We start from the raw sequence: 24,036 nt of genomic DNA, 5'->3' as shown, positions 1-24,036 counted from the left end.
GCACGTGGAGGTCTTTCCATCGCATGCGGACAAGGTGACGTCAATCCACAACAGTAAACTTTAAAAACAGTTAACTAAAAAAACAAAAACAAAAAACGAATAAGTTAAATAGTAGTCAGTGTACTTTATTTGCAAGCCATCTTTATTATTTAATTCCATTTTTAAGTTAAATTGTTTAAAAGAACAAGGAGATTTAATTGTTGCTTTTATCTTGAAACATTTGAGTTTTATGGCTGTTTCACGCAAAATAATGGCGACAATTGACTTTAAAATTATTTTAAATTTTTTTTTTTTTTCTTTTTAAAAATAGCCAAGCTGGCCACATGTTGTTCTTATTCGCAACAGGAGGCTGAGAACATTTACAAAAAACACAAACACAACGGGAGGATTTAAATATAGACAATGCGACGTTACCACGCGCTCTTTAATTCTGTCTTTGGTTCTGCAGAGATCATCTTGAGTCCCTAAAGAGCGCTGCAGCTGCACACAACAAACTTTATGGCTTCACCTCTTTGTCCTGCTTTTTCTCAAGTGTGTAAACAAAAATAAAACAACCGCTTCATCAATATATAAAAAAATACACTGTAACAACACATTCAACAACAGAAGGCAACAACGGCCCTCAAACCTGAGCTGGTGTGATTTGGGGTACCGTGTTTCACTGCAGCTCAGTATTTTGGGGGGGGGGGGTGAGGGTCAGCTGCAGCTGGTGCCATTTTTTTTTGTTTCAGAGAGTCGTAACAACATTGTGAGCTTTAGTTTCATATGAACCAGTGGTTAATGCGACAGACACGTAAGCAACTCAGGGCTAAACAGTGTTTGTGAAAACCTTCATACATTTAAACACATTTTGACACATAAATAAAGCTGAATTTAAATATCTTTTTTTTTAGCATAGATGGCTTTTTTCATATCTTTTTTTGTCTGAGAAAATCCCTTCACATATAAAAGCAGGAGAAAAGTCCACACTTTGCATAGACAAGTAGCAAACCAATAAAAACAAACATGCTGCCTTTGATCTTCTCTGACTAGCTTTGACTTTAGCTATTTTTTCTCTTTCCGTTGTCCTTGAAACAAAACATTCTGTCCTTGTAAATCTTTTAAACGAGCTACTGGTTTCCACTACACGGACCACGTCCATCTTTGGTAAAATAGCAGATTGTGGCGCATTTATATATATATAAAAAAAGAAAAAAACATTTGTAACATTTCTTATAAAAATAACTTCATTTGAAAAAAAGCTGCGTCAGCTTGGTAACTGGTCAACAACAGTGCTTATAACACGGAACAACAGGTGCAAATTCTCAAGACTCCATTCTGGAGACAGTTTAAGTGCTCACTGCTAACTTCATCCCCTGGATTTATGAAGCCAGGAGGACGTCCAGATCGGCAACAACAGCCGCCTGTCTCCTGACAACAGTATCCAACAGTCGGGGGGGGAATGATGGAGTTCCGAGATCCACCTGGAAAACAACAAACCACTATAAAGACACCACTTTTTAATGCCAAATGACAGGTTTTGTACTGATACGTCCATACTGAAGGTGACACAGGGTTTATTTACTTCCTGTGACGTAACCCTAAAGTTCCACCAGAATATGCATATGATTGTTTCCTCTGTGATTTTGGGACTTCAAGTCCTGATTTCTTTCTCTTTTGTACTGCAAAACCCCAAACTTGCTCAGATAATTAGTAACATTCCTAAATTTCCAAAGTTCCTGCCTAGTGTCATCTGCCCAACTAATGCAGATCCCAAAACCGCACCTGGAGCAGGTATATGACCCTGGTGGCTTCCCGTCCACCTCGTCTAACCGGCTGCAGGACGAAGCAGCTTGGCATCATCTCCCCTCGGATGGCGTCCACGCTGGGACGAGGCAGAGACTCCTCAAACACGGACTGCATGGCCAGCACGCACATACCGGCCTAAGGGAAAGGTTAAAAATGTCACCAAAGCCCTGGGAACAGCAGCTTCAGCCATGAGCACCAGCAGCACCTGCTTGTTTTTACCTGTCTGGACTGGGTGCTGAGGCAGCAGAAGTCCCTCGGCTGGCTGAGGTGGCAGCTGGACGGATCTGTTAGGATGTAAACTGAACAGGAACACAGAGGGAAACGCGTCAGAACGAGCAAAGTTGCTTCAGGCTCAGTCACTAATTCTTGAAAAGTAGTTCCATTGCTCATCGTTTGCAGATCCCAACAATACCTAGAACTTTAAATAGTCTGTTTTGTGGGTCCAAAGAGACATGTTTGCTCACCCAGCTGAGTGCTGTCATCTAGTGGTCGTGTCCACACAGAACGGACCGACTGATTAAACATGTGGATCTTGGACAGCTGGCAGACTGTCCTCCACACCCTCTCCAGGGGTCTGTCGTGCTCCCCGGCCCCCAGAAAACCGTGGACAGATGTACTGGAGGAAGTCCTGTGGTAGGCGTGGACACCTCGTTCTTCTCCCTGGTACCTGAACACACACAGGCCAACTGGTTACAAACACATAGAAAGATACAGATAAGGTCCATAAAAGGGAGTGAGCGCACCTCCAGCCGGCTGCTGCCTTGCCCATGAGCAGGTTGTTCAAATCCCCTGAGGAAGCCAGGCGCACCTGTGGATGGAGCACCTATTCAGCTGTCTGAGAGAGTAAACTGGGTTTTTGGATTTTATAAAATCGGCTGTTTTTACCTCCGTCAATGCTTGAGTGAGGAGACCGGATGAGATATCCTGGTAGGTTGTGGATATAGAAGAGGAGGAGCCAAAGGAGGCCGTGCGGCGGCGTGTACAGGCCAGCGATGGAGATGAGGTCATGAGGGGCTCAAAGACTGGGACGGGGGGCTCAAAATGAAGATCTAACAACACGCAGATTCCGTTTCAGTGGGAAATTATTAGCCTAAAACAATTGTAGAGCTCAATCCTCACCGTGAGCTGACAGCCAGGCTCTTCGTTTCGTCACACCTGCGGGAGGCTGCGTCCTGACCTTCAGCTCTGCGTCCTGCAGCCCACCGACCTACAGAAGCAGCAACATGGTGACCAAACTGCAGCTACAACTACGTGCAGCTGCTTGTTCTGGTGCTGCGCACACCTGTCCAGTCAGAAGTGAGCCGTTATTCTGCTGCAGGTGAGTATTGTTGCCGCTGTTGTACCCTGATGTGGGTCCGGAGGACAGGCTCAAGCTGGATCCTGTACACAAGGTGCTGTTGCTGATTCTGGTCCGATGCCTCACTTCCTCCTTGGCTTCCCGAGACGCCGCCTGCTGCTGAAGCCTCCTCTTCTCCTGCTCGGTCCTCTCCCGCAGTCGCTCTCGGGCTTTGGCGATCTCGGTCCTGGCCTCCTCCCGGGCTCGGCCGTAGTCCCTCAAAAGCTGCTCAATGTCAGAGGGACACTGGCCGCCCGCCCGTGGGGGGTCTGGAACTCTGCGACGGAGATTAATCACAACGTTGACTTCAATCGCTGGTTATTAACGTGGCCAGTAAATGAGCCTGGCATCGGTTCCGTACCTGCTGCTGTCGATCACTTCTTGCCGGAGCTGCTGCAGGTATTCTTTACGTCGACTGGGCGTCCCGGCCTTGGAGGAGGAAGTGGCCTCTTGTGAAACGGCCCGTGGATGTTTGCCGGGACTCAAGCTACGTGCTCTGTGACACGACTGGAGATGTTCTCCCCTCTCCTGCCTCGACCCCGCGATGCTCCTGCGGTGCCTGAAAGGTTGCAAAAATTGAGGAGACAATGCGACCAATGCACTCATTTATATTAATAAATCAAAGGTTCCATTCAAATGTATCCTCACTTCTCATACAGCTGTTGTTTGGTTGGAGCCTCCAGCTCTCCTGTGGATCTCGGCGTCAGAGCCTTTAAAAGGGCATCTGTCTCTCCAAGGCCATAGTGCAGCTTGGCCTCTGTGAGCTCCACAGTCAAGGGCGTTGGGTTCAGACCGAGGTTGACCGTCGCCATGACCTGCTCCCTCTCCTGCCGCAGCCGCTCGATCTCTTTTGTCCGATCAGCCCGTGCTAAAGGCTCCGCGGGAGAGCTGTCGCCATTAGGGTCTTTGGTGAGAACTTTGGTTAGTCTAACAGGTTGCTGGGATTCCTGGTGGTTGATACCAGACCAGTTGGTGAACTTGTTGTGCAACGGCAGATCTTCTGGAACCACCTGGTGGTCCCGACAGAGGGACACGCCGACGGTGGGTTTAAGGTTCACGAGAACCTCCGTGTTGCACTCACTGGGTGCCAGTGAGAACACGTCATCCTCCTGAAGCTGCCCATTACTGCCTGGGGATGGATGGTAGGGATCAAAGCAATAACTGACATATCCCACATCGTGACCTGCCTTTCTCTGCTCTTTAACATCAGTGGATCTTAGAATGGGAGAGATATGATTGTACGCGTGTTTTTCTGCCGCGCTGCCCGGCTCAGCGTCCGTACATCCGTCGTCTGATAAGCCGAAGCCTAAAGAACACTTGTCAGAATAATTTGCAGTTATCTCGCTGACCCTTTCAAGTGATACTGAGGTTGATTTGGACAAGGAGACATCGGCGTCCTGTTTGGGCATCGGATCGGCCACTGAGAAAGTGCACAATGAGTGTGTGTCAGACGCCTCGGCGACACTTTCCTTCGTCCTCTCCTGATGTTTCAAAGGAAGCGTTGGGCTTTCTTTACGCCTCAGGTGTGTTCTTGGTCCAACAGTCTGTATCGGAGACGATGCGCGGTCTGTGTACGTGGTTTGCTGCTTTAAACAAAGCGATGGATTTTGAGGTATTGTAACGTTTTTGGACCGCGGCTCATCGCGCAGGTTTTGCTTTGATGGAGATTTTAATGTTCTTTCAGCCGAGACCTTCTGAACAGGTGCTTTTACAGGACCGGTCGTGACAGAACTCACCACAGAGGTCACCTGCTCCACCTGTTCGTCTAGAGACACGCTGACGGCCTGGGAGCCAATCACCTTGACGACCAAGCTGATTTGATGAGATTTGGGTTTTTCAGTGGCCACCATCTTCTCTCCTGGCTCTGTAGGCTCTTGAGTCTGGATCCCAACATCTATGGGGGTTTGAGTGGAGCCATCTCTCCTGTTAAATTCGCAGATTTTCCACAGGCCTCCGCTCCTCCTCGCTCTACCCTTGATGGCTTCCCCCGACCTCATTCCTTGCACGTCCCCCAGCAGATCCGAGGTGCTGTCGATCAGCTTTGAGAGGTGGACAGACATGCTTTCCATGCTGGCCCATGTCGGAGATTCTCTGACATCACATTTGGTTTTCTGCCTTGCGGGTAAATCAGTCTTACTCCTCCTGTGCCGCTCTCGGCCCGTTGAAGCCTTTCCCCCGTTACCAGGCAGGCAGCGCTCCGTCTGAGTTGCGTGTTCACACGTTGCCTTTGGTTGGTCGTTATTTTCAGCAGACTCCTGCTCGGATGAGTACATAAACATTATCTCGTTGCTGGAAGACTTACAGGCGACGGTCAGCTGACTGCGGGCATCGACAGGAGCCTGTCTGAGGTCAGCTGCTTTGTCCCTATAATCCTCCACACTGCTGAGTGTACTGGACAGCCCCTTCTTGGTGGCATAGGTGCTCAGATGAGAATTGAAGGGCGAGTTCTGCCCGTTCAGGCCGTTGTCCACGCTGCAGCACCTGGTTATGCGCTTCTCGGCGCTGTTCAGCAGAGGAGATTTGCAGGTCAGGTCAGCGGCGCTGCCGAACGCCTGGTTCCTGCAGCAGTGTTGATTTGTGACGCCGTCTCGCCACTGATGAACAAAAGGGTTGATGTCGCTGGAGGCGAAACGCATGAGCGAGTCCTGAGACTTGAGTGCATGCTGATCTTCAGCTTTCTTTGCACAGAGGATGTTTTGATCTACAGTTGCCTTTTGTGACATTGCTTGAGGGGGTAAAGAATGTCTTTTTTGGATGCTATTTTTGTCGCTGTTACATGCTTTCATTTCAGATTGAGTCGGTGAAACTGGGGCAGAATTATCGGCATTTCTAAACTGCCTCTTTTGTTGTTTTCCACACTGGGAGATCACGCACTTAGTCGGGAGTCTGTTGGGGTGCACCCTGGTGCCTCCGTCATCCTCGTCGGATGATTTCAGGGATGACTCAGTGGAAGAGGGGGGGTGAGTCTGGATGTGAGATCGCCTGAATCTTTTCACCTTTTTAGAGCCAACAGCGAGAATGTTCCGTTCATCATCGGACAGACTGAGCTGAAACTGTCCAGACATCACAGGTTCTCTTGTATTTTGGGGAGGGTTTCCTGGGGGGGGTTTCTGCTGCGCCTGGATAGAGTCAGAAGCCCGTCCTTCATGCTTTGCGTTCTCCTCTACAGAATGACAGGCGGATGCTTCGTTGCAGCCATCCGATACATATTTGTAACCCTTCCTGCCATATTTCGTGCCGTGCACGTGAGTCTCAGCAGAGTTACTGGAATGGCTCTTTAGACAGCTGAACTGGTTCTGAGCTGGTTTCCATGTTGCTGCTTGGTCCAATCCACAACTCTGATTACAATCAGAAACAAGTATGAACCCATCTACGGGTAAATTCTCCTTAACTGGAGTGTTCTGCTGGTGTTCTCTGGGATTTGCGCTGCTAGATAATGTTGATACGGCTGCGCAGGGACGTGATCCAGGGCTGTTTTGGAAATGTTGTTGAATCATCCTCAATGTTAATGAACAGTGTTTATCTTCAAAGCGGGATGCAGCATCCATACAGACATGCTTACACCCACAATCTGCTCTGGTATCACTGAAGCGGGTGCTGAATTTTTGATGGATGTCTGAGCAATTAGTGTTCACACATGCAGGGTGGAACTGGATCTGAGGGTCCTCTTTGTTCAAGCATGTTTGAGTTGCTTTTTGTTGTTGAAAATCCTTCACTTCCTGAAATAGAGTGTCCTTTTCCACAGTGCTGCTGTCAGAATCAAAGCATTTTCTCGCTGCTGAAGATGAGTCACTACCTGCAGTTGTTCCAGAGGGGTCGGACCCTTCATGGAAAGAGGGATCTGACTGGAGGTTTTTGGTCTCAATGTTTGGATTGCCTTCGGTGGAGTCCGACATCAGAACTGAAGAAATCTGAGTGAGATCCAACATCTGTGCTACTTCAGGAGATTTCAGCATGTCACTCTTGTGGCCAGCCTTCATTATAACTGGCGAGTCGGATGTAAAGCGCTCACTTTTGACAGACGTGTTCTCGCTCATTATCCTCGTCTGTGAGTGCTGCTGATCAGCGACAGGAGTCTCTTTGTCATCATCATCATCATCTGCGAGCTTTGCTTTCTTGTGTCTGTCACATCCACATGCAGATGATGATAAAACATCCGTGCTGTGACTCCTGCTTTTCTTGGCGTCGTCATTAACAGACAGCGACTGTCTCTGATGCTCCTTCACCATTTGTGAGATTCTCAGGTCAATAGCACTACAAATAGCATCTGACTTGCAGATGTGTTGTATAAACTGCTGATTTTCTATGTGGTTATCACTCTGGAATCCCTGCTCTCCACATACCTTCAGTGTTGCATTTTGTCCATTAGATACATTCTTGTGGCTAGTAGCAGTATCACTCTGAGAGCTAATGTCCCTGCATTTAGAAGTATCGATGATCTGACAATCCTGTTCCTTTCTGATGGAATCAGAACCACAGTCAACACAAGAGGACTCGTCCTCCTTCAAATCACTCAAATTATTATTGTTATTTTGCCAAATACCTTCCTGACTCTCAGGTGGTACAGAGCAGGACTCACTGCTGTCGCTCCTTTTTGGCATTTTTAGACCGCTTACAGGAACATCCTGCTGCTTTTTGTTCCTCTTTCTGGAAGTTGATCTAACAGACTCCTGCTGTAGCTCCATGTGCTGCTCAAACTCTTTACATTCAATCACATCTGATGCATTTTTCCCTAAAAATAATACATATTTCGTATTACTAAAGCCACATGGCTGCACATTTTTAAATCCTTCTGCACCATCTGCTTCAGCTGAAGATTTTAAGGGAATATTGGCATCAGACATTTTGTCCAGCAGTTCCTGATCTGCAGGACTGGTGGAGCAAGCCTTGACCGACGGCCTCAACATACAGTTGACACTATTAGATGATGGAACCACATCAGAGATCACATCCTGTGTGTTACAGGAAACAGGAATCGATTTTTCTGGTGATGTATTTTCAGTGAGGTGAAACTCAGATGATAAATCTGTTCTATCCAAGGTCACTAAGGTTACTAGACGAATGTTGCCAACTGCCATGGAAGCTCTACTAACATTTTCTTTGTGACTCTCCGCATGCCCTACTTGGCATACCACATCCTTCGGGTCAGCATTTGGAGTTATAATCTCACAATCTTGAAAATCAAATGTTACTGGTGTGTTCTTTGCATCCTCAACACTGTTTTCCTGCCCTTCCACATCTACGTCCTCACTGCGGCTAGACGTTGGGCTACAGCTTCTTGGTCTGCCTTTAGAGCCTGGCAGGCTTGTACTGGTTGAACTAGAACTGCTGTTGCCGCCTACATCCTTGCACATAATTTGTTGTGGGAGAGTCAGAGAATTCCTGTGAATCCTGGCACTGTCTGCTGCATCGGTGGAGGACCATTCATCAGTCAGCACCGTGACACTTTCTGGCTCGTTTACTCTCTTTTTACTCTCAGGAGAGGGAATGACCGCTGATGTAGTCTGCACAGTTCCCATCTCCTCGGTCAATTCACAGACCGCAAGTGTAGTTTGGGAAGCAGAATTTGATACTGTACCTCCGGGTCTTTGTACTTTTGACGAGCCTTGCTGGCTCCAGTACACCTCAGCTGAGATGAGTGGAGGTGTCTGGCCACTTTCCCAGTCTAACCCGATCTCCTTCAATCCATGTTGCCTAGATAAGTAGGATCCGCCTGTTAGCGGAGCGCACGATCGCGCCATTTTTGGACCCGGCCTCTTTGTCTTCGAACAGTCTCTGACACTGCCCACAGCCAGGGAGTCTTCAGACATCTGACTGTCTTCACTTTCTGCGTCGCTGTAAGCTGCCTCCTCATGTCTCAGCTGCTCTGCCAGGGCTGTTGCATAAGCAGATGACAAAGAATCCAGAGAGAAGAGGCTCTCGCAGTCCGATGTTGCCTCATTCTTGTCTTCTGGCTCTTCTTCCCATCTGGACAGTCCCTGCTGTCTCTCAACCCACCTGCTGGTCTTAATCATCAAAGCCTCGGTGCTGTGCCACCGTCTCTGTTTGACATGCTCAAATGGATCCCTCTGGTCAAGTTCCTCACATGATACAGCGGTTTTAACTGTACACTTGCTGCGGCTCATCCTGGCATCATTAAGGCTCCGGTCTCTTCTCTGTCTCCACTGGAATTTACTAGACAACCTTCCCAAATTCTTGGTGCCTCGTGGTCCATTTACACCTGCTGAGGGCTTTTTCAAAACTTTGGCAAGAACGTTTTTTAATTTGGGTCCTATAGAATGAGGCAGAGTCTTTCTGGTGATTTCGGGTTTCCTGTCTTCTGCATCTGTTTGAGGTTCAAACTGCGAATTAGGTTTGTGGGGTGGGGGTCCTTGAATATTTTCTTTTCTGGGGAAAATTCCCACAGGTGACTTAAGGACAACTGAACTCTGATCTTGCTTCTTGAATAAAAGCTCTCTGTTTGGCAGCAGGGGTTTGCGCTCTGGACGTTCCCTGTAAGGCTGAGCTGAGTGCTCCCCTCTTTCAGAGGTTGTTACTTCACCCTGACTGTGTCCCAGGACACCTGCGTCAGAACAACTTTGAGTTCTTTGTCGAGGAAGGCACTCATCGGAAACCCACTTTCTGCAGGCAGAAGAACCAGAGTCTGTGGAAGAGTCCGGCCACCGCTCAATAGACCGGTTCTTTTTCAGAAAGTGTCTGACAAAGACAGGAAAATAGCATTCATGAAAACCACATATAAACTGCACTGTACTGGTTTTGGCTCACGGCTCGAGATGCTTACCTGAAAAGTGGAGTTTTCTGTGGATAGAGGCGGGACAAAAGTTCTGCTGAGAACGAGTGTCTACGAGAAACAGATGTTCTTCCTCTGAGCTTTGAGCTGGACTCCAGCTCAGGATATTCTGGGCTCTCTGACCCTGTGGACAAGGTTTTTTCCAACCGCTGCAGCTCCCTCTTAGCTTCCAAAAGGTGGCGTTTGCGAGCGATCCGCTCCAGCTGATAGTGTAATCTCTTCCGATGGATGCGGCTCTCTGCGCGGCAGAGTGCGTGATACTTTAACAGCTCCTCCTGAACCAATTTCTTCCTGGCCCTTACCACCAAGGAGGGGAGAACCATCGTCTGACCTGATGGAACCTCAGATGACTGACTTGTCAGCAGAGCTGCAGGGATCAGTTCTGTTTGAACTCCACAGTCCTGGAGGGGGGTTTTAAGCTCTATTGCCTCCAGCCGCTGTTTTTCCTGTGAAATCCACTGCTGGACTAATGTTGGAAAACAAGAAAATGTGTCAGTATTCTAAAACTGACACAGTTTTACATGTATTCATGGACCTAACCATATTTCTGTACGAGTTAAAGGAGCACTCACTCTCGCTGTGTTGCTGCTGGAGATGCGCCTGCTCCCTTTGCAGCTCACTTTCAGCTCGCCTCTGTTCATTTTGGATCTCTTGTCGCAGGTTCTCCACGTAGCGCTGCTGCACCTCCACATGCTGCCTGACAGAAGGCTCCTCAGCATGTGAGATGGGGGCATCCAGCTGCCCTTGGATCTCTGCTTCTTTGATGCTGTGGAACAGACAATTAGGCCTGGGGTGAAATATAGGTTGAGTGAGCACACTGACATTCACGGGCTGTATATACCTGTCATCAGGGGTCAGCGGGCAAAGGTCTATGTAGGTGCAACTCATGCCAACTTCACTGGCCTGAGAAGAGTGAGAAAACTATTAGTTCAAAAACATGTGTTTACATTATCGCCACTATAATGTAAAATAAAGGCATAAATCGCATTCGAGGGTCATGTACCCGTCTGCGTTCCCGCAGGATTGTGGCCTCTGCAGGGTGGTTGAAGCGGAACTTGTGTACTCCTCCCAAAGCAATCACCATCCCTGTGGACAGAAAACAGGCTTTTAGTCACACTTCATGTCTACGTTCAGTGTCAGTGCAGATGTGAATTCCCGAAAATATGCTAGAGTATGACTGGGGTGGTGTGAGTGTAAATAGACTCTCGTGTGTTTATTATGGAGCAGGTCTGGTGCTCCTGTCACCGAGCATGCATATAAAATTGTACATTAACCCACATACAGTATGTTATCAACCACGATCTCAGCACATTCAGGTTCATGCATATAATTGCACATTAACCTATATTTCATTTCTAACTTCTGCAGCGATTACATGACCTGAGTCGGGAGCTGCTCAGCTCCGATTTATTGTCCTCATTTTCTCTGAAAACTGCACATGCAAGCCTGAAATCTAGCTCCAGGCACATTAATGTAACTGCATTAGTCTCCTGATGTCGTTATTGACGGATCTCTCATTTCAAGCAAAAAAAAAAAAAAGCATGCTTTTATATTCACTTTACTGCAGAGATCAGATAACAAGAATGTGATACAGCCTCTTTTGAAGTTTCATTTACCTCCCGAAATTCCAATTAGTGATAAATGTACCTAAAGCTGTGAAGAGGAAAAGACAGCGTGTCAGAGGACAACTGACCTTGAGCCAGTCTGCAGGGCTCAGTAACCTCACGGTCGTTTAGCAGGCAGATGCAGCCTGGCAACGGCTTGAGCATTACCACGCCACCGCGGTTTTCAATCTCACAGCTTGCGTTACCCTGCAGGACTAAAAACAGAATGCAGAAACACAATCAGTGCAGTCACTTCACTGCTTAAAAAGTGTCAGTGCTGCATTTAAAAACACATGAATGGGACACGTGAATTTAGATCTTTAAATAAAGCTGAAAAGAAAATGTTTGTTGGTAATTAAAAGAAGAAATGTGGAAACAAAAATACCTATTTGAGGTTCTTGGACCTGTTTCTGAGGGCCAATGTGCGTAATTCCTTCCTGTGAGGTGAGAAGAATATTCAGTATTCTGCTCTTCAGATGCAGGAAAGGGGGCAACCGTCAGGCCTTGGGGTACACTTGTCATTGTCAGTATCAGAACAGTGCAGATTCCCCTGGGTTCTGGCCTCAGACCTACGAGCCTCATTCCTACTGAGCACTGCGCGAGACACGCATGCACGGAGAGTGACAGGAGATCGACGGGACAGTTGGAGAGCGCTCGGAAAGAAAAGACAGCAGGCACGCACCTTTTCTCAAGAGAGCTCGCAGCAAACAGAGAGGAAAAAAGGGAGAGGAGGAGGAAGAATATAGTGGATGCATAAGAGGTTGTCAGTGAGGAGGGTGACAAATCAGAAACTGGAGAGCTGGAAAAAAGAGCAAATACAGAGAACAGCAGGTTGTGTGAGTGCGCAGCATTATGGACAGACAAATGTGTAGAGTCTAACATTTACTCCTACAAATACTCCGCCATGTGAAAAAGTGTTGGGATACAGCAAAACATTAAAATATTGCTTTTCCTGAACACACGTGGAAGCATCAGCATACCCTCAGGTGGTAGAAAACAACTCCTGTGCTGAGGACATCTCTGTCCATGGTAACCAGGTACGGTTGGAGGGAGTTGATGAGGAACCCGGCCTGGTCTCTGTTAATGTCCACGCTGTACTTCTCCAGGAGCTCCTTCTTCTCTCTCCAGCTCTCTGACCAGTCCTTTGTCAGCTGCTCCACCTGAAGAGGTCCAGGTGAGTGAAGACAATAGAAAATCCTTTTTGAATTCGCCCTAATATACCTCTGGGGTTGATTTTCTCATATTTTCTCCCCCAGTTTATTTTACAAATAAAGACAAGCATTTAATGAATATGGAATGAGGACAGCTCGATGCGTTTCTCGGGCAGGTGTCATCTGCTGTTACCTTCAGTTCGTTCTGCAGCACGATGTCGGAAAGATTTCCATCCCTGTCGTCACTCAGGGATGGGCTGAGATTTCGCTGCTGTCAGTCAAGAAGGGGGAAAAAGATCTGTCAGTGCGCTGTGCAGATGGAAAATGTCACAGTCTTCACAATGCAGAATTATCTTTACCATCCAAGGGATTATTAAAATGTCACCATGACAAGCATGTATTAAACCTCTGCTACAAAGTCCTCCAACACAGAAATCGCTTTGATTCGTGGACTGACTGCACTATGAGGGTAAACTCGCTGGGGCCTGAGACTTTCACTGGGCTCACATACCATTTCAAAGCTCAGCAGCATGCTCTTCAGCCTGTCAATCTCCTCTCTCAGTTCCCTGATGAGCCGAACGTTGGCGTCCTGCATGAAAATCAAAGGCTCTATTACGTCTGGATCAAACATCAATTCTCGCCATCAAACGGCAAACAGCCACTGACCTCATTAACGCGGGGCTTGTTAACTATATTCTTGGCATGGGCGGCGTACCGCAGGGTGCTGAGGGTCTCGTTGTAACTGCTAGTAGCTGGTGAAACCGCTGCAACACAAACCCAATAGCACTTAAAGGACAGAGTGACCTGTTTAAAACTGCCATGCAGATCACATCTGAAGAAACCCCTTTACAGACATGTATAAACACTACTGCAATACAAATAAAACCTGAGAAAAAGAGGTAGAAGGGAAACGCACAGGATTAAAAATAAATCAAAGAAGCAAATGGAAAGCCTGTCTGAAGAGACAAAGGCTTCTCGGCAGAGAACAGATATCTTGGTTCTGTGTCCGGAGGGCAAGAAGGAGACTCAGAACAGACAGCCACAGCTGGGCTCCAAAAGTGAATTTTAAAATTAATGCGAAGCTGGTGCAACAGGGTTAAAATGAGCAAGATGTGTGACTATCTGTTGGAGTTGGAGCCTAGCAGCAGAATTTGAAATGGGCTTAGAAATACTGAGAACACCGAGAGTCCAGTAAGAAGAAAATTACCAACAGTCAGTGAACGAGGAGATGAATACATGTATTAGCATTTCCATCTCATTACTTATAAGCTGCTCATTTCAATGCAATCCAGCAGCCAACAACTTAAAAACACTAATGCACTTCCTAATAAGGATATCAAAAATATCTCAAGTCACATCCAGGCCATCGTCGTCCTACTGCTGATATCTGCCTCACTTGCAATCATGATGGTCTTTGAGTTGCCACCCAGGCTGTCCTTCAGCAGCCAGGTTAAGACTGAATCTCTGTAGGGGACAAAGCAGTGTCTCCTCCCTCCGCCTCCTCCGGACAGGGAACTGCTGTGGCTTCCCAACGTGCTGCCGTCGCCCTCAGAGGTCACGCTGTTGATGCTCTGACAGCTGCTCGACATCTGGGAGTTCTGGGCTGCGAGTGTGACAGGCACGGCCCGTTAATCTGAGGAATTTATGTATTTATGTCAGAGAAGAAGGTGATGCCTACCCAGCGCAGATATAACGATACCCAGGGTGACCAAGGACTTGTTGATATTGGAGCCTTCTGTCAGTCTGTCCCTGCAGTAGTTGGGATCTGCACGCTCACTGTCAGGCACACGGTGACGGTGAATTTCACTGTCATTAAACGGTCATCTTCCGCCACCAGGGGGCAGGTTTGTTGAATCAAAGATTGAAGACTTTTACCTTCCAGCCAAGTCCACCAAATTTATCTTGCTCACAATCTCAGAGGGAAGGTTGTTTTCCAGAATTGCCTGTGAAAACAATCACAAGGAATAATCAGAATGCTGAGCGATCAGAAGGCGTAATGCGACCCCAGGTCTGGGACAGATGACCTGCGAGTACTGGATGCTGAAGATGGCGTGGGACCTGCTGCTGGCATCGTGGTTGTGGGTTGCTGCGGTGATTCGATTGGTGATGCCTTCTTCCAGTAGGTCCATGGCCTGCTTGCAGTCTGTGACCACATGCTGTGACAAATCTGATGGGGAACAGACGTAGAGGCTAAGAATACTGAGCAATATATACCCAACAGCATGGATTTCAGGAAGTGGCCCTATAACTCTGCCGAATCCTCCTTAAAACACACTTAAATTAAAGATGAAAGAAACTAAATCCCATAAAGTGGAAGAATGTTAACATCAGGTTACACATTTTAGCAAACAAGCAAACGATTTGGGGAGAGGGGGAAAACAAGCACAGGGACCGAGATATGAGGAAAAACACAAACAGGAAACATGTCTGAAGAACGGCTGGTGTTTGATCCGTTTCATTTTCCCAACAGCTTTTAGCAGCCTAGAAGCAAACCATGCTCCACTTCCACACATCAATCATGGCTGAGGTGGCTGTAAAATACATCCAGCCCACAAACTCCTGGTGGTGCAATGTCCTCATTCACTCCTGCCTTTAAAGATAAATGTTTGTCGAGTGAGAATCAAAGACAGAGACAAAGATAGCAAAGTGTGTGAGATCGTGCGTCTGACGCGTATGTGTGTGTGCATGTGTGTGTCCCCTTAGAACCACGAGGAAATGACTTCACTTCCTCTGGTCAACTGGGATTTCTCCTGATTCAGACAATGAGTGGATGTGGCCCTTTAAACACGGAGCAGCGTGTGGATGAGAGGGGGAGGATAAAAACAGATGCAGAGGTTGAGGAAAGAGGGGGAAAACATCAGGGAAAGTAAGAGACGCTGGCACAAGGCTAGAAACAGCCACAACAGCCAATCCTTCACCTGAGAGATCACTATGAGGACTAAATGCTGACAATGTTTCACTTCCCTATCAGTAATGGGGGAATTCCACAGTCTGCAGAGACCAAAGAAATCCTTCAATAAAAATCTAAAATACTGTTTGATCTGTTACATTATTAACTAAGTATGAGGCGAGTACAGAAGCAGCTGAGGCAGAAACTCACCTTCCACATAGGGCCCTTTCTCGGGGTGTTCTCTGACTCTCAGAGAGACTCTCTTCTTCTGCTCTCGGCTCAGCAGGTCTCGTACGCGCTCATTATAGATCTCCAGAAAGCTGCAGGGATAAAAGGATAAAGTGTCCTGCTTCATTTTAAAGCCAAGGAAGGATGGTTTAATGCTCATTTCAACCGTCCAGTTCCTGACCACTGGGGCCACGAGAGACGGATCTTTTTTCAGACCTTCTGTTAAGGGCGTCCACTTTGTTTTCCATAGGACAGCTTTCTGAATGCTAAAAAAGCTAGTCTAGTCTATATTCTTTGCATTTCCAATTCCTTTGGCTTTGAACAGGTGTTCTGAGGACAAGACGAGAAAATCCTGTTGTGTTCTGCAGGTACTGCCTGCAGCTCTGCAGCAGAATTGTTTGGTGCTGATGTCGCAACTGTGACACGCCACAAAAACGCCGTACCTGATCTCTACTCTGCTGGAGTTCTGTCCATCAGGAAAAGTGTCTTGAGCTCTAAAGAGACCCTATGTGAGAAGATTGAACTATTAGAATCACAGCATATCACCTGTGATGCGCTCGCTATGGTAAACACAGGAATCCGCCAACGTACCTGACAGATTCGAGGCGTCAGGCCGATGGAATCCTGAAAACAGGGATAAAAACAGAACAGTTAAGCTCTGATGTGGTTGGTTCGATCAGACAGGTGTGTTATATATTTTTTTCCAATGTCTTCCTCACTGGCGTTCCCATCATGGTGTATGTTTTGCCGGATCCAGTTTGGCCGTAGGCAAACAGACATACGTTGTAGCCCTCGGACGCTCCAGATAGCACTGACACACCCAGGTCCTGGAAGACCTGAGACACATGAAAACACACCCTAAAATCCCAGATGCACAGAGAAAAATGCATGAAGATTACATCACTGATGAGCGAGTAGAGCACTGACCTGACCTGAGCGCAGGTGTACAGGTGAACTCATTGAACGTGTGTTTGATAATAGGAAACAGGTGGACTTTGGGGTTTACAGTGCAAGCAGCAATCCTTGATCTTAATCACACTGTGTTTTGGCAGGAGTGCAGATTTCACTATTAGTCTGCGGGTGCTTTGGCGGGGAGGTGTTGTTGTTTTTGTAAGGAAAGCGGCCGTCAGCTAAAACAGCTCTAAACAGCTTTCCAGAGTGTGTGAGAGAGAGAAACAGTCAGGAAAAATAATCCTTGTCCTAAAGTGCCTAGATTAGACAGGGATCCAGGAGATTCCCACTGAAAACAAGCAGCTGAGGCCTCTTGTTTGTTTTTTCTATCTGAAAGTCTTTGCCCCAGAGCCTGGAGATTATTACCATACGACCGAGTCAAACCATTTTTGAAAGAAACCTGCATGCATGTGCACAATAAATACCTTTATTACCTACATGTTCCCACCTTAGTCCAGTTCTCAAGCCTATCTGACTTCACTAATCAAAACATTAAGTCCAAAGGCAAAACTTTCTTTGGAAGGAGCAACCTGATCCGGACCAGACCTGAGACGCAGCACATTCTCCACAAACCACAACACGCCCGAAAGATCAGCGAGGTGCCCCCCCAGGCCTGGCCCAGAGGAGAGAGCCGGGATGGCTCAAACACTCGATCGTTTCAACAAACCTCCCGTGTCTGGGAGCAAAGCAGGAAGCTGGAGCGGAGCCTGTGGATTCAATTACAAATGGTGGGAATGTGAAGTGTGTGAGCCTGTGTTAGGCTGCTACAGCTGCAGAGTTTCTCTGACGAAGGTAAAAGCATCAACTCTGACTTGACTGATCATGGCTTAAAAAAGAATACCTTCAAAAAGTCTCCTAAAACGAACGCTGTTCTGAACCATCACATCCCACATTAGGTTATTTCTCTGCCGTCCAGACAACCATAAGTGGAGAACAGTCACGTGCAACCAGTTAAAGCGCTTCCACAATGGCCGTTTTACTCTGTGACCTTATAAATTAGCTAACAACAACTGCTAAGAAACATCCAAGGTCTCATCATTGCAGTGTATATGTGACTTATCCACTAACCGAGACATGAAGAGTGTAATAATTTAATTAGCAATTAATCTTATCAAAACAATTCATCACAAAAATTCTTAGTGACTCTTCATCCTGACATTAATGAAGTGTGAAAGTGAGCCCCTCGTGACTCTGGGCCTCCCCGTGTTGCCCCCTGCTTCTCAGCTAAAAGGAGGCCTCAACAGCGAGACAAAGAGCATCCCCACCCCTGTCTTGTCTTCATCTATGGTGTAAAAACAGACACAGACGCTCCGTCCCGCCTCACACATTGAATCAATGCCAGCCTTGTTAAAGTCGACCCTCTGAAATTCACTCTCTGGTGGCTACAGCAAAGCTGAAGGTCCCTCCAGGCTTTGTACAAAGAGCAGGAACTTCCCATCAACCGTGTGCTCCAGCTCTGAACTTCATCCTCTTTTCTCCTCTCTATATGTCAGCCTCTTTGTCTCCCTCCTTTGTTCATCATTTTGCATGTTTATTTCATCAAAAGCCTTGCGAAGCACTTTGAATGACCTCTTATCAGAACCTCCGGAGGATGAATGAACTCCGTTTAACCTCTGAGAGGGTTGAAATAGAAGGAGATGCAACATTAAAACGATCAGACCGAGTTTGATCAAGACTCGATCGTGTGTGTGTGGGTGCACCCACGCTCTGAGACAACCTCCAGTTTGCAGCTATATGCAGGAGGAGGGTGCACTGGGAGGTGCATCAGCAGAGCAGATGAGCTCCAAATGATGGAATAATGCAGCAGAAAAATCCTGAACATAACCCAGCTGAGCCAGAGCCAAACCTGCAGATCTACAGCAACCCAGGAGGCAGACACGCTTGTGCCCGTGTGGGTGTTTCTGCGATTGTGGTTGAGAGGAAACGAGAACCATGACGGGGGGGAAAACTCAAAATTGACTTCCTTCACTCTGGAGGGAAAAGACCAAACTAACAATGAAACAGGAAAAGGTGAACATAGATGCAGTTTAGTACAGGAGTTAAATTAATCAGCTCATAACAGAGATGGGAGGAAGGGAAAAATGGAAGGCAGAAAAAAGGAGGAAGGGGGTGGCAGCTCAGTGGGTGAGAGGGGGTTCTGCAGACAGAAGTGAAAGAGTGATGCTGTAATGCCTCTTTCATGAGTCCTGTCCTGTAATCACTCACTGCAGAAAAGGACAATTTCTGGCTTTACGTGACCCACTTCACCAAACCCTGGAAAAGTATTTATGTGCAGCGAACAAGTGAGTAAATCTGTGAGATGTTGTCAGGGGCGACGGCTGCAGGCCAAACAGGCAAAGGGAAGGACTCCACCACTCCACTTTCCCACTACAGATGCTCCTCCTCCTGAATCAAAACAGGGAAAAAAAGCTAAACAAGAACTCTGCATACCAGCAACAGCTGCAGCAGGAGCAGAGGTCCGCTGGTTTCTGCCCAACTGGGCCACAGAGACACAGCAAGAACTGTGATTACGATCAAGAACGCACCTTTCAGCTCCAGCAAGGGCCAGAAGTTGTGAGTGGACGGAGACCCAGAATCACAAGACAGAGAGGAGGAACCTTTGGCTAGGGTCCAAAACGTCCCCTCTCGTCACGCTTGGGCCGTGTTTGTAGGTCAAACGTGCATCGGAGCAGAGACGGACAGAAATATGCAGGCCGGGCAGATCTGCTGCTCTTCATTATTCAGGCCTCTGAACACATGGGAATGGAAGGAGACGAGGACAGAAAAGAACGAGACCAGGACCACGGGGGAGCCGCGGGTTTCGTTTCTGGATATTTTCACTGCGACTGACACCAACGCAGAGGCTTCAAATATCACATCACAACCATATTTGGAGGTGGATGGGGGGGGGGGACTGAGAGACCCCAGTCCGTGGCAGCCAGTCACTGTCTGTGCGACCAAGTCTTTGAAAAGCTATCTTAAGTCCCCCTGCACCCACATGGCATGGATCTGGTGTTTCCGTAGAGACCGTGCGGTTTATGGGAGTTTGGAGATAATTGGAATCAGGCTGGAGTGCGGAGGGGGAGTGGGAGCTCACATGTGGAGGATCCTTCTGATGCACACAGAGACTATTCTGCAGCCCTGACACACAGACCCAGAAACAGGATGGACGTGGACAGAGGGACGGGGGGGGGAGGGAGGGAGAACCCCCAGCAAGAGAACTCCGACTATAAAAACAGCTTTGTGCTCAGGGCCAATCCTCCACTGGTGACGTCTCTGCCATGAAATTTAACTGCGAAAAATCACTTGGAGGCAGCTGTGAGTTTGGCTGGGGCCAGAGGGGCACAGCAGACCCCCCCCTCCCCTCTCAAGCCAAGGAATTCACAATCCCACATTTTCTCTGCCTCTAATCAGTTTATCTCACCATTTTCTGCCCCAGACCGCTGATTTTTTCCCCACTTTCAGCCAGTGCAGTGAACTCACCCCGTTAACTCAATCCCCCCCCTCACTCCCACAATTAAAGGGCCCTGCAGCCAGCCGATGGAGGCTCCTGGGTGTGGAGGGAAGAGCCATGGTTTCTGGACCCGCTTAGACACTTTCACTAGCTCCAGAACCCACAAACAACCAACTCCAGGTTCTTTTGCAACAGAGACAAGTTCCAGAGTTCTGCTTCAAGGAAAACTGGGCCATATTTAAATCAGCCTCTGTCCGTCAGAGCCGTCCTTCCACCCACGAGGGGTCAGCTGAAATATGTCCAGTGGCATCTGCACCGCCGTGACTGAATGCAATTATGCTGAGGATACAGCAACCGGAGCCAGAAAGTGGGGGGAGAGAAGAAGAAGAAGAAGAAGAGCGGTTGTGTTAGGCTGCAGAGCGCAGAGACCAGGACAGTTCTGTCTTTTTAAAACCCAAGAAAGGCGGCGCTGACCAGAGGACAACAATGGCGGAGTGGAGGGGAAGGTTTAAATGCAGCAGAAAACTTTCTCCTGGTGGAACGAGGCGACACCCTCCCGATCAAAGCGACGCTGAGATGCCTAATCGGCCTATCAAAGCCAGGACATTAAAGGAAAAAGAGTCGGAGCGTGTCCGAGGCAGAGAGGCTTGTGGGTAACAGATGGAGCTGATATCACATCCCTGTGGCCATCTGTGTGAAAACACACACAACCCTGGTGCTGGCGTACATTTACCCAACAGGCAACATGTGTCTCTGCCCACCAGGGGGGTAAAACAGGTGGTAATCCCCATCAGTGCTTGGCTGCAGAGGCAGTTACCTCCTCCTGGGACGCGTAGCGGGCGTCTGCAGCGTCCACCGACCAGTAGCAGTAGTCGAAGCAGAACTCGAGGAGCTTCTCTCTTGAATCCACGGCACCGTCGCTGCGTCCGTCCAGCTTCAAACAGAAAAACAGAGCCATTCGTTAAAGACTAAAGCGCCCCTCTGCTGATAATAAAGGAGCTGGAATGAGAAGGCAGCGTGTTAAAAAGCCTACTGGAGCTTCTCTTAATGGGACTGTGATGGCGTGGAACTGCCAGTAAGCTTTTTCCATTCATTATCATGTTCTCCCAAAGTTCTTTAGCCGCCTCGCTTCACTCAACCACTTTCTGCTTACGGTGAAATAACAAAGGAAAACAAGGAAGGCAAACCCAGAACTCTGCATCCATCTGGGTGCTTTCAGGTGGAGGATGAAAGTTCTCTTTGTCCTTCTGAAGAACATGAACAGCCTGACCTCTTTACACCACTGAGCCTCAACATTAGAGTCAGTGGGAGACACTGATTAATTCATTAGAGAGTAATGATCTGCTGAAGCTAAAGGCCTGGGAAGAGCCTTGAGTTAGCCCAACTCTAATACTCCTTCCTTCTCTCTAACTCCAGAGTTTTCCCACTTTCCATAAATAATTATTCCCACGGGACCCGCAGGAGAAGTGGATCCGTCCCCAGCAGGGGGGGGCGGGGGCGCAGAGTCTCTCCTCGTACCACCAGTATAACTGCGCCACATCCCACTATCTCAGCTTCGGGTAATCAAGCACACGTTCTCTGGTGTTACGCCCTGGAACCCTGCCAGACTGACTGCAGGTCGGGAACCTAAAATATCAACTGGCGAGGCGCCGTAGCTGCAATAATTATTTCCAAATGTGCGAAAAGCTCTTTGAAAACGCGCTCGCCTTGAAAATGAGCGAGCGGAGGAGCCAACTTTCCTAAAACCTTCGTCCTTTTTCCTTGTTGAGCTTTATTTTTAGATCTATTAGCACTGCAGCCAAGAGAGCAGTGGACTCCCAATCTGTGTGTGTGTGTGTGTGTGTGTGTGTGTTCGGAGAAACAACAGTGAAATGGCTGATCCAAAGTTATAAACATCCTGTTATGATTCCAGGCTCCTGCTAAGAGAGAGGAGCTGGAGCGATGGCCTCACCTTCACGTTTCGGACCTTCACCAGCTTGTCCTCCACCTGAACCGCCAGCCTCCCTCCATCCGGACCCTCCCTGCGAACAGAACCGAGATCAGATGCTTGTGGCACGTTTCTGACAGACAGCAGTTGCGGAGGATGAAAACGGGCTCGGAATCCTCTTGTTTTGTGGCGCCTGACCCGTATTTACAATAAAAGTGTGGCTGCGCTGGAGCCGGGATTTCAAATTCAAATGAAAGTAGCGTGCTCGACCGCGAGAGCGTGCACGAGCCCTGGCTGTGGCGGCGCGCGTCGTCCCGGCCTCGGCAGCTGGACCGTACACGTCTGACGCAACGTGCGCAGAACCGGAGGCAATCACAATGATGACGGCGTCATCGCTGCGGGTCCCCCTCCGCTCTGCTGGGGTAGGGGCCGCCGTTATCGGGTTTCACCGCACCGGAACCCCAGAAGTGGCACGACCCAAAACCAATAACCTTCAGTCTCAGAGGAGAGCTGGAAACACTCAGGGGAAGGGGCAATGGAAGCTCACCGGCCACCTAAAACAAAGAGCAATGCAATTCTGTGGAGGGGGTGAATGAGAAGTGGAGCGGGCCGGGCCGGGCCGGGGTTACCGTTATCTGTGTTGCACAGCAGGCGCTGATTCAAATATGGAAGCAAGGAAATACATCTTTCACTTTAAAAAGAAAGAAGAGAAAAGCAGGAAGCCCAGATTTGCATAGCTGTGCCCATCATATAAGAAAGCCTTTTGTTATGTTAAACACCAGGGAGGCCGATTGTTCCGGCCTGAATTATTCGTTGTTGTGTTGCTGTCGCGGCCTTTAAGTTCCCACTGTAGTGACCCAAAGCTAATGTATATACCTCAGCGGACCCACGGGACCTGTTTTTCCACACGCCGGAGCACTTTCCCAGTTTAAGTGGGACCGGTCCAGGGGAGCAGAGTGGGTTTACAACCTCCCTCCATTTCTTTGGCAGCAGATTTCACGGTATTGTAAAACGAGGGAACTTTTTCAAACGTGCTCCTCACTCAACAGAGGAATTAATGCCACCATAAAAGTTATTTACATGCATCATGTGACCACCGCACCAACATCAATGGAGGTATCCAATTAAAGAGTGACGCAGGTTATTTAAATAGAGCCACAAAAAAGAACACGTGGCCCTGTTCATGTGTTCATTAAAAAAACCAAAAAAGTAAAACTGCTGATTTAATCCAGTTAAGTGGCACCTTCAGTGTCTAAAAATGAATAACTTCACAGTTGCGAGGAGTGAATGCAGGATTTCAAAAAGCCACAAATGCAGATTATATTCTGTTTTACATGATTACTAGACAAACACTGACAACAGCAGTTGTCATAATTCCCCTGTGCAACACAGCATTAGCATGCTAATCAGCTAGCTTCAAGTTTCTATTAAGAAGGCAAAATTAACACTCATTATATCCTGATAAACAGAAAGATCCTTCCCAGATACAACAAACAGGTAAGAGTTCGCAGTCAACGACCAAAGGTTCTGAAGCGACGCAGCCACAGGAGGAGCCGAAAAAAGAACCTGAAAATTCTAATTAATGAACTTGAAGCTAACAGATCATTAATTAGCCAAACACCCGAACTTACCTTGCGTTCGGAGGACGGACGCGAACGGCTACTTTAATGTTTGCCATGATGGCTTTTCACGCTGTTTATCTTCGCCAATTCGGAGAGGCTGTGAAATAACCTTTCCCGTGCGACAGAATCCGGTCTGGGGGCATTTTCGAAGGGGTCGAGGCGGTGCTGTCAGCCGGAGCTCAAGTCGCCTCCCCCGGCTGGTCGCGGGCTCTCGCACCCGCCGCGTCTCTCTCCAACTCTGGATACGAGAAGCGAAACTTCCTGCTACACACGGAGGGAGGAGATGCTGCTGGAGACTCCCCTGCTCCTCCTCTTT

General features: G+C 48.1%; 1 protein-coding gene across 1 annotated transcript; it reads right to left on the bottom strand.

The window, feature by feature from the left end:
* Positions 1-384: 384 nt before the first annotated feature.
* stard9 (StAR-related lipid transfer (START) domain containing 9) lies at positions 385-23,987 on the bottom strand. The gene is made up of 31 exons (XM_057058332.1): positions 23,730-23,987; positions 22,123-22,192; positions 20,989-21,105; positions 16,507-16,623; positions 16,379-16,411; positions 16,231-16,292; positions 15,770-15,879; positions 14,694-14,836; positions 14,545-14,612; positions 14,348-14,445; positions 14,066-14,272; positions 13,336-13,433; positions 13,181-13,258; positions 12,863-12,940; positions 12,499-12,678; positions 11,904-11,955; positions 11,608-11,733; positions 10,918-11,000; positions 10,756-10,817; positions 10,487-10,680; positions 9,906-10,380; positions 3,773-9,820; positions 3,486-3,683; positions 3,071-3,401; positions 2,908-2,995; positions 2,674-2,837; positions 2,532-2,596; positions 2,253-2,455; positions 2,008-2,087; positions 1,765-1,923; positions 385-1,463 (listed from the first exon to the last, which is right to left on the bottom strand). The coding sequence occupies exons 1-31, from the start codon at positions 23,774-23,776 to the stop codon at positions 1,362-1,364; spliced, it is 9,936 nt and encodes a 3,311-aa protein (XP_056914312.1). The 5' UTR covers positions 23,777-23,987; the 3' UTR covers positions 385-1,361.
* Positions 23,988-24,036: the final 49 nt, after the last annotated feature.

This window comes from Takifugu flavidus, chromosome 16, assembly GCF_003711565.1.
Source record: "Takifugu flavidus isolate HTHZ2018 chromosome 16, ASM371156v2, whole genome shotgun sequence".
In the NCBI taxonomy this organism is placed as follows: domain Eukaryota; kingdom Metazoa; phylum Chordata; class Actinopteri; order Tetraodontiformes; family Tetraodontidae; genus Takifugu; species Takifugu flavidus.
Note: the sequence above shows the minus strand (reverse complement) of the source record. Positions and strands in the feature narration are given on the sequence as shown.

Coding starts and splice junctions, on each gene's coding strand:
- stard9 (XM_057058332.1), bottom strand. CDS start 23,776: ATGGCAAACATTAAAGTAGCCGTTCGCGTCCGTCCTCCGAACGCAAG. Junction 13,259..13,335: donor ACAAGCCCCGCGTTAATGAG/GTCAGTGGCTGT, acceptor ATTTTCATGCAG/GACGCCAACGTTCGGCTCAT. Junction 10,818..10,917: donor TCCTGCGGGAACGCAGACGG/GTACATGACCCT, acceptor CACTCTTCTCAG/GCCAGTGAAGTTGGCATGAG.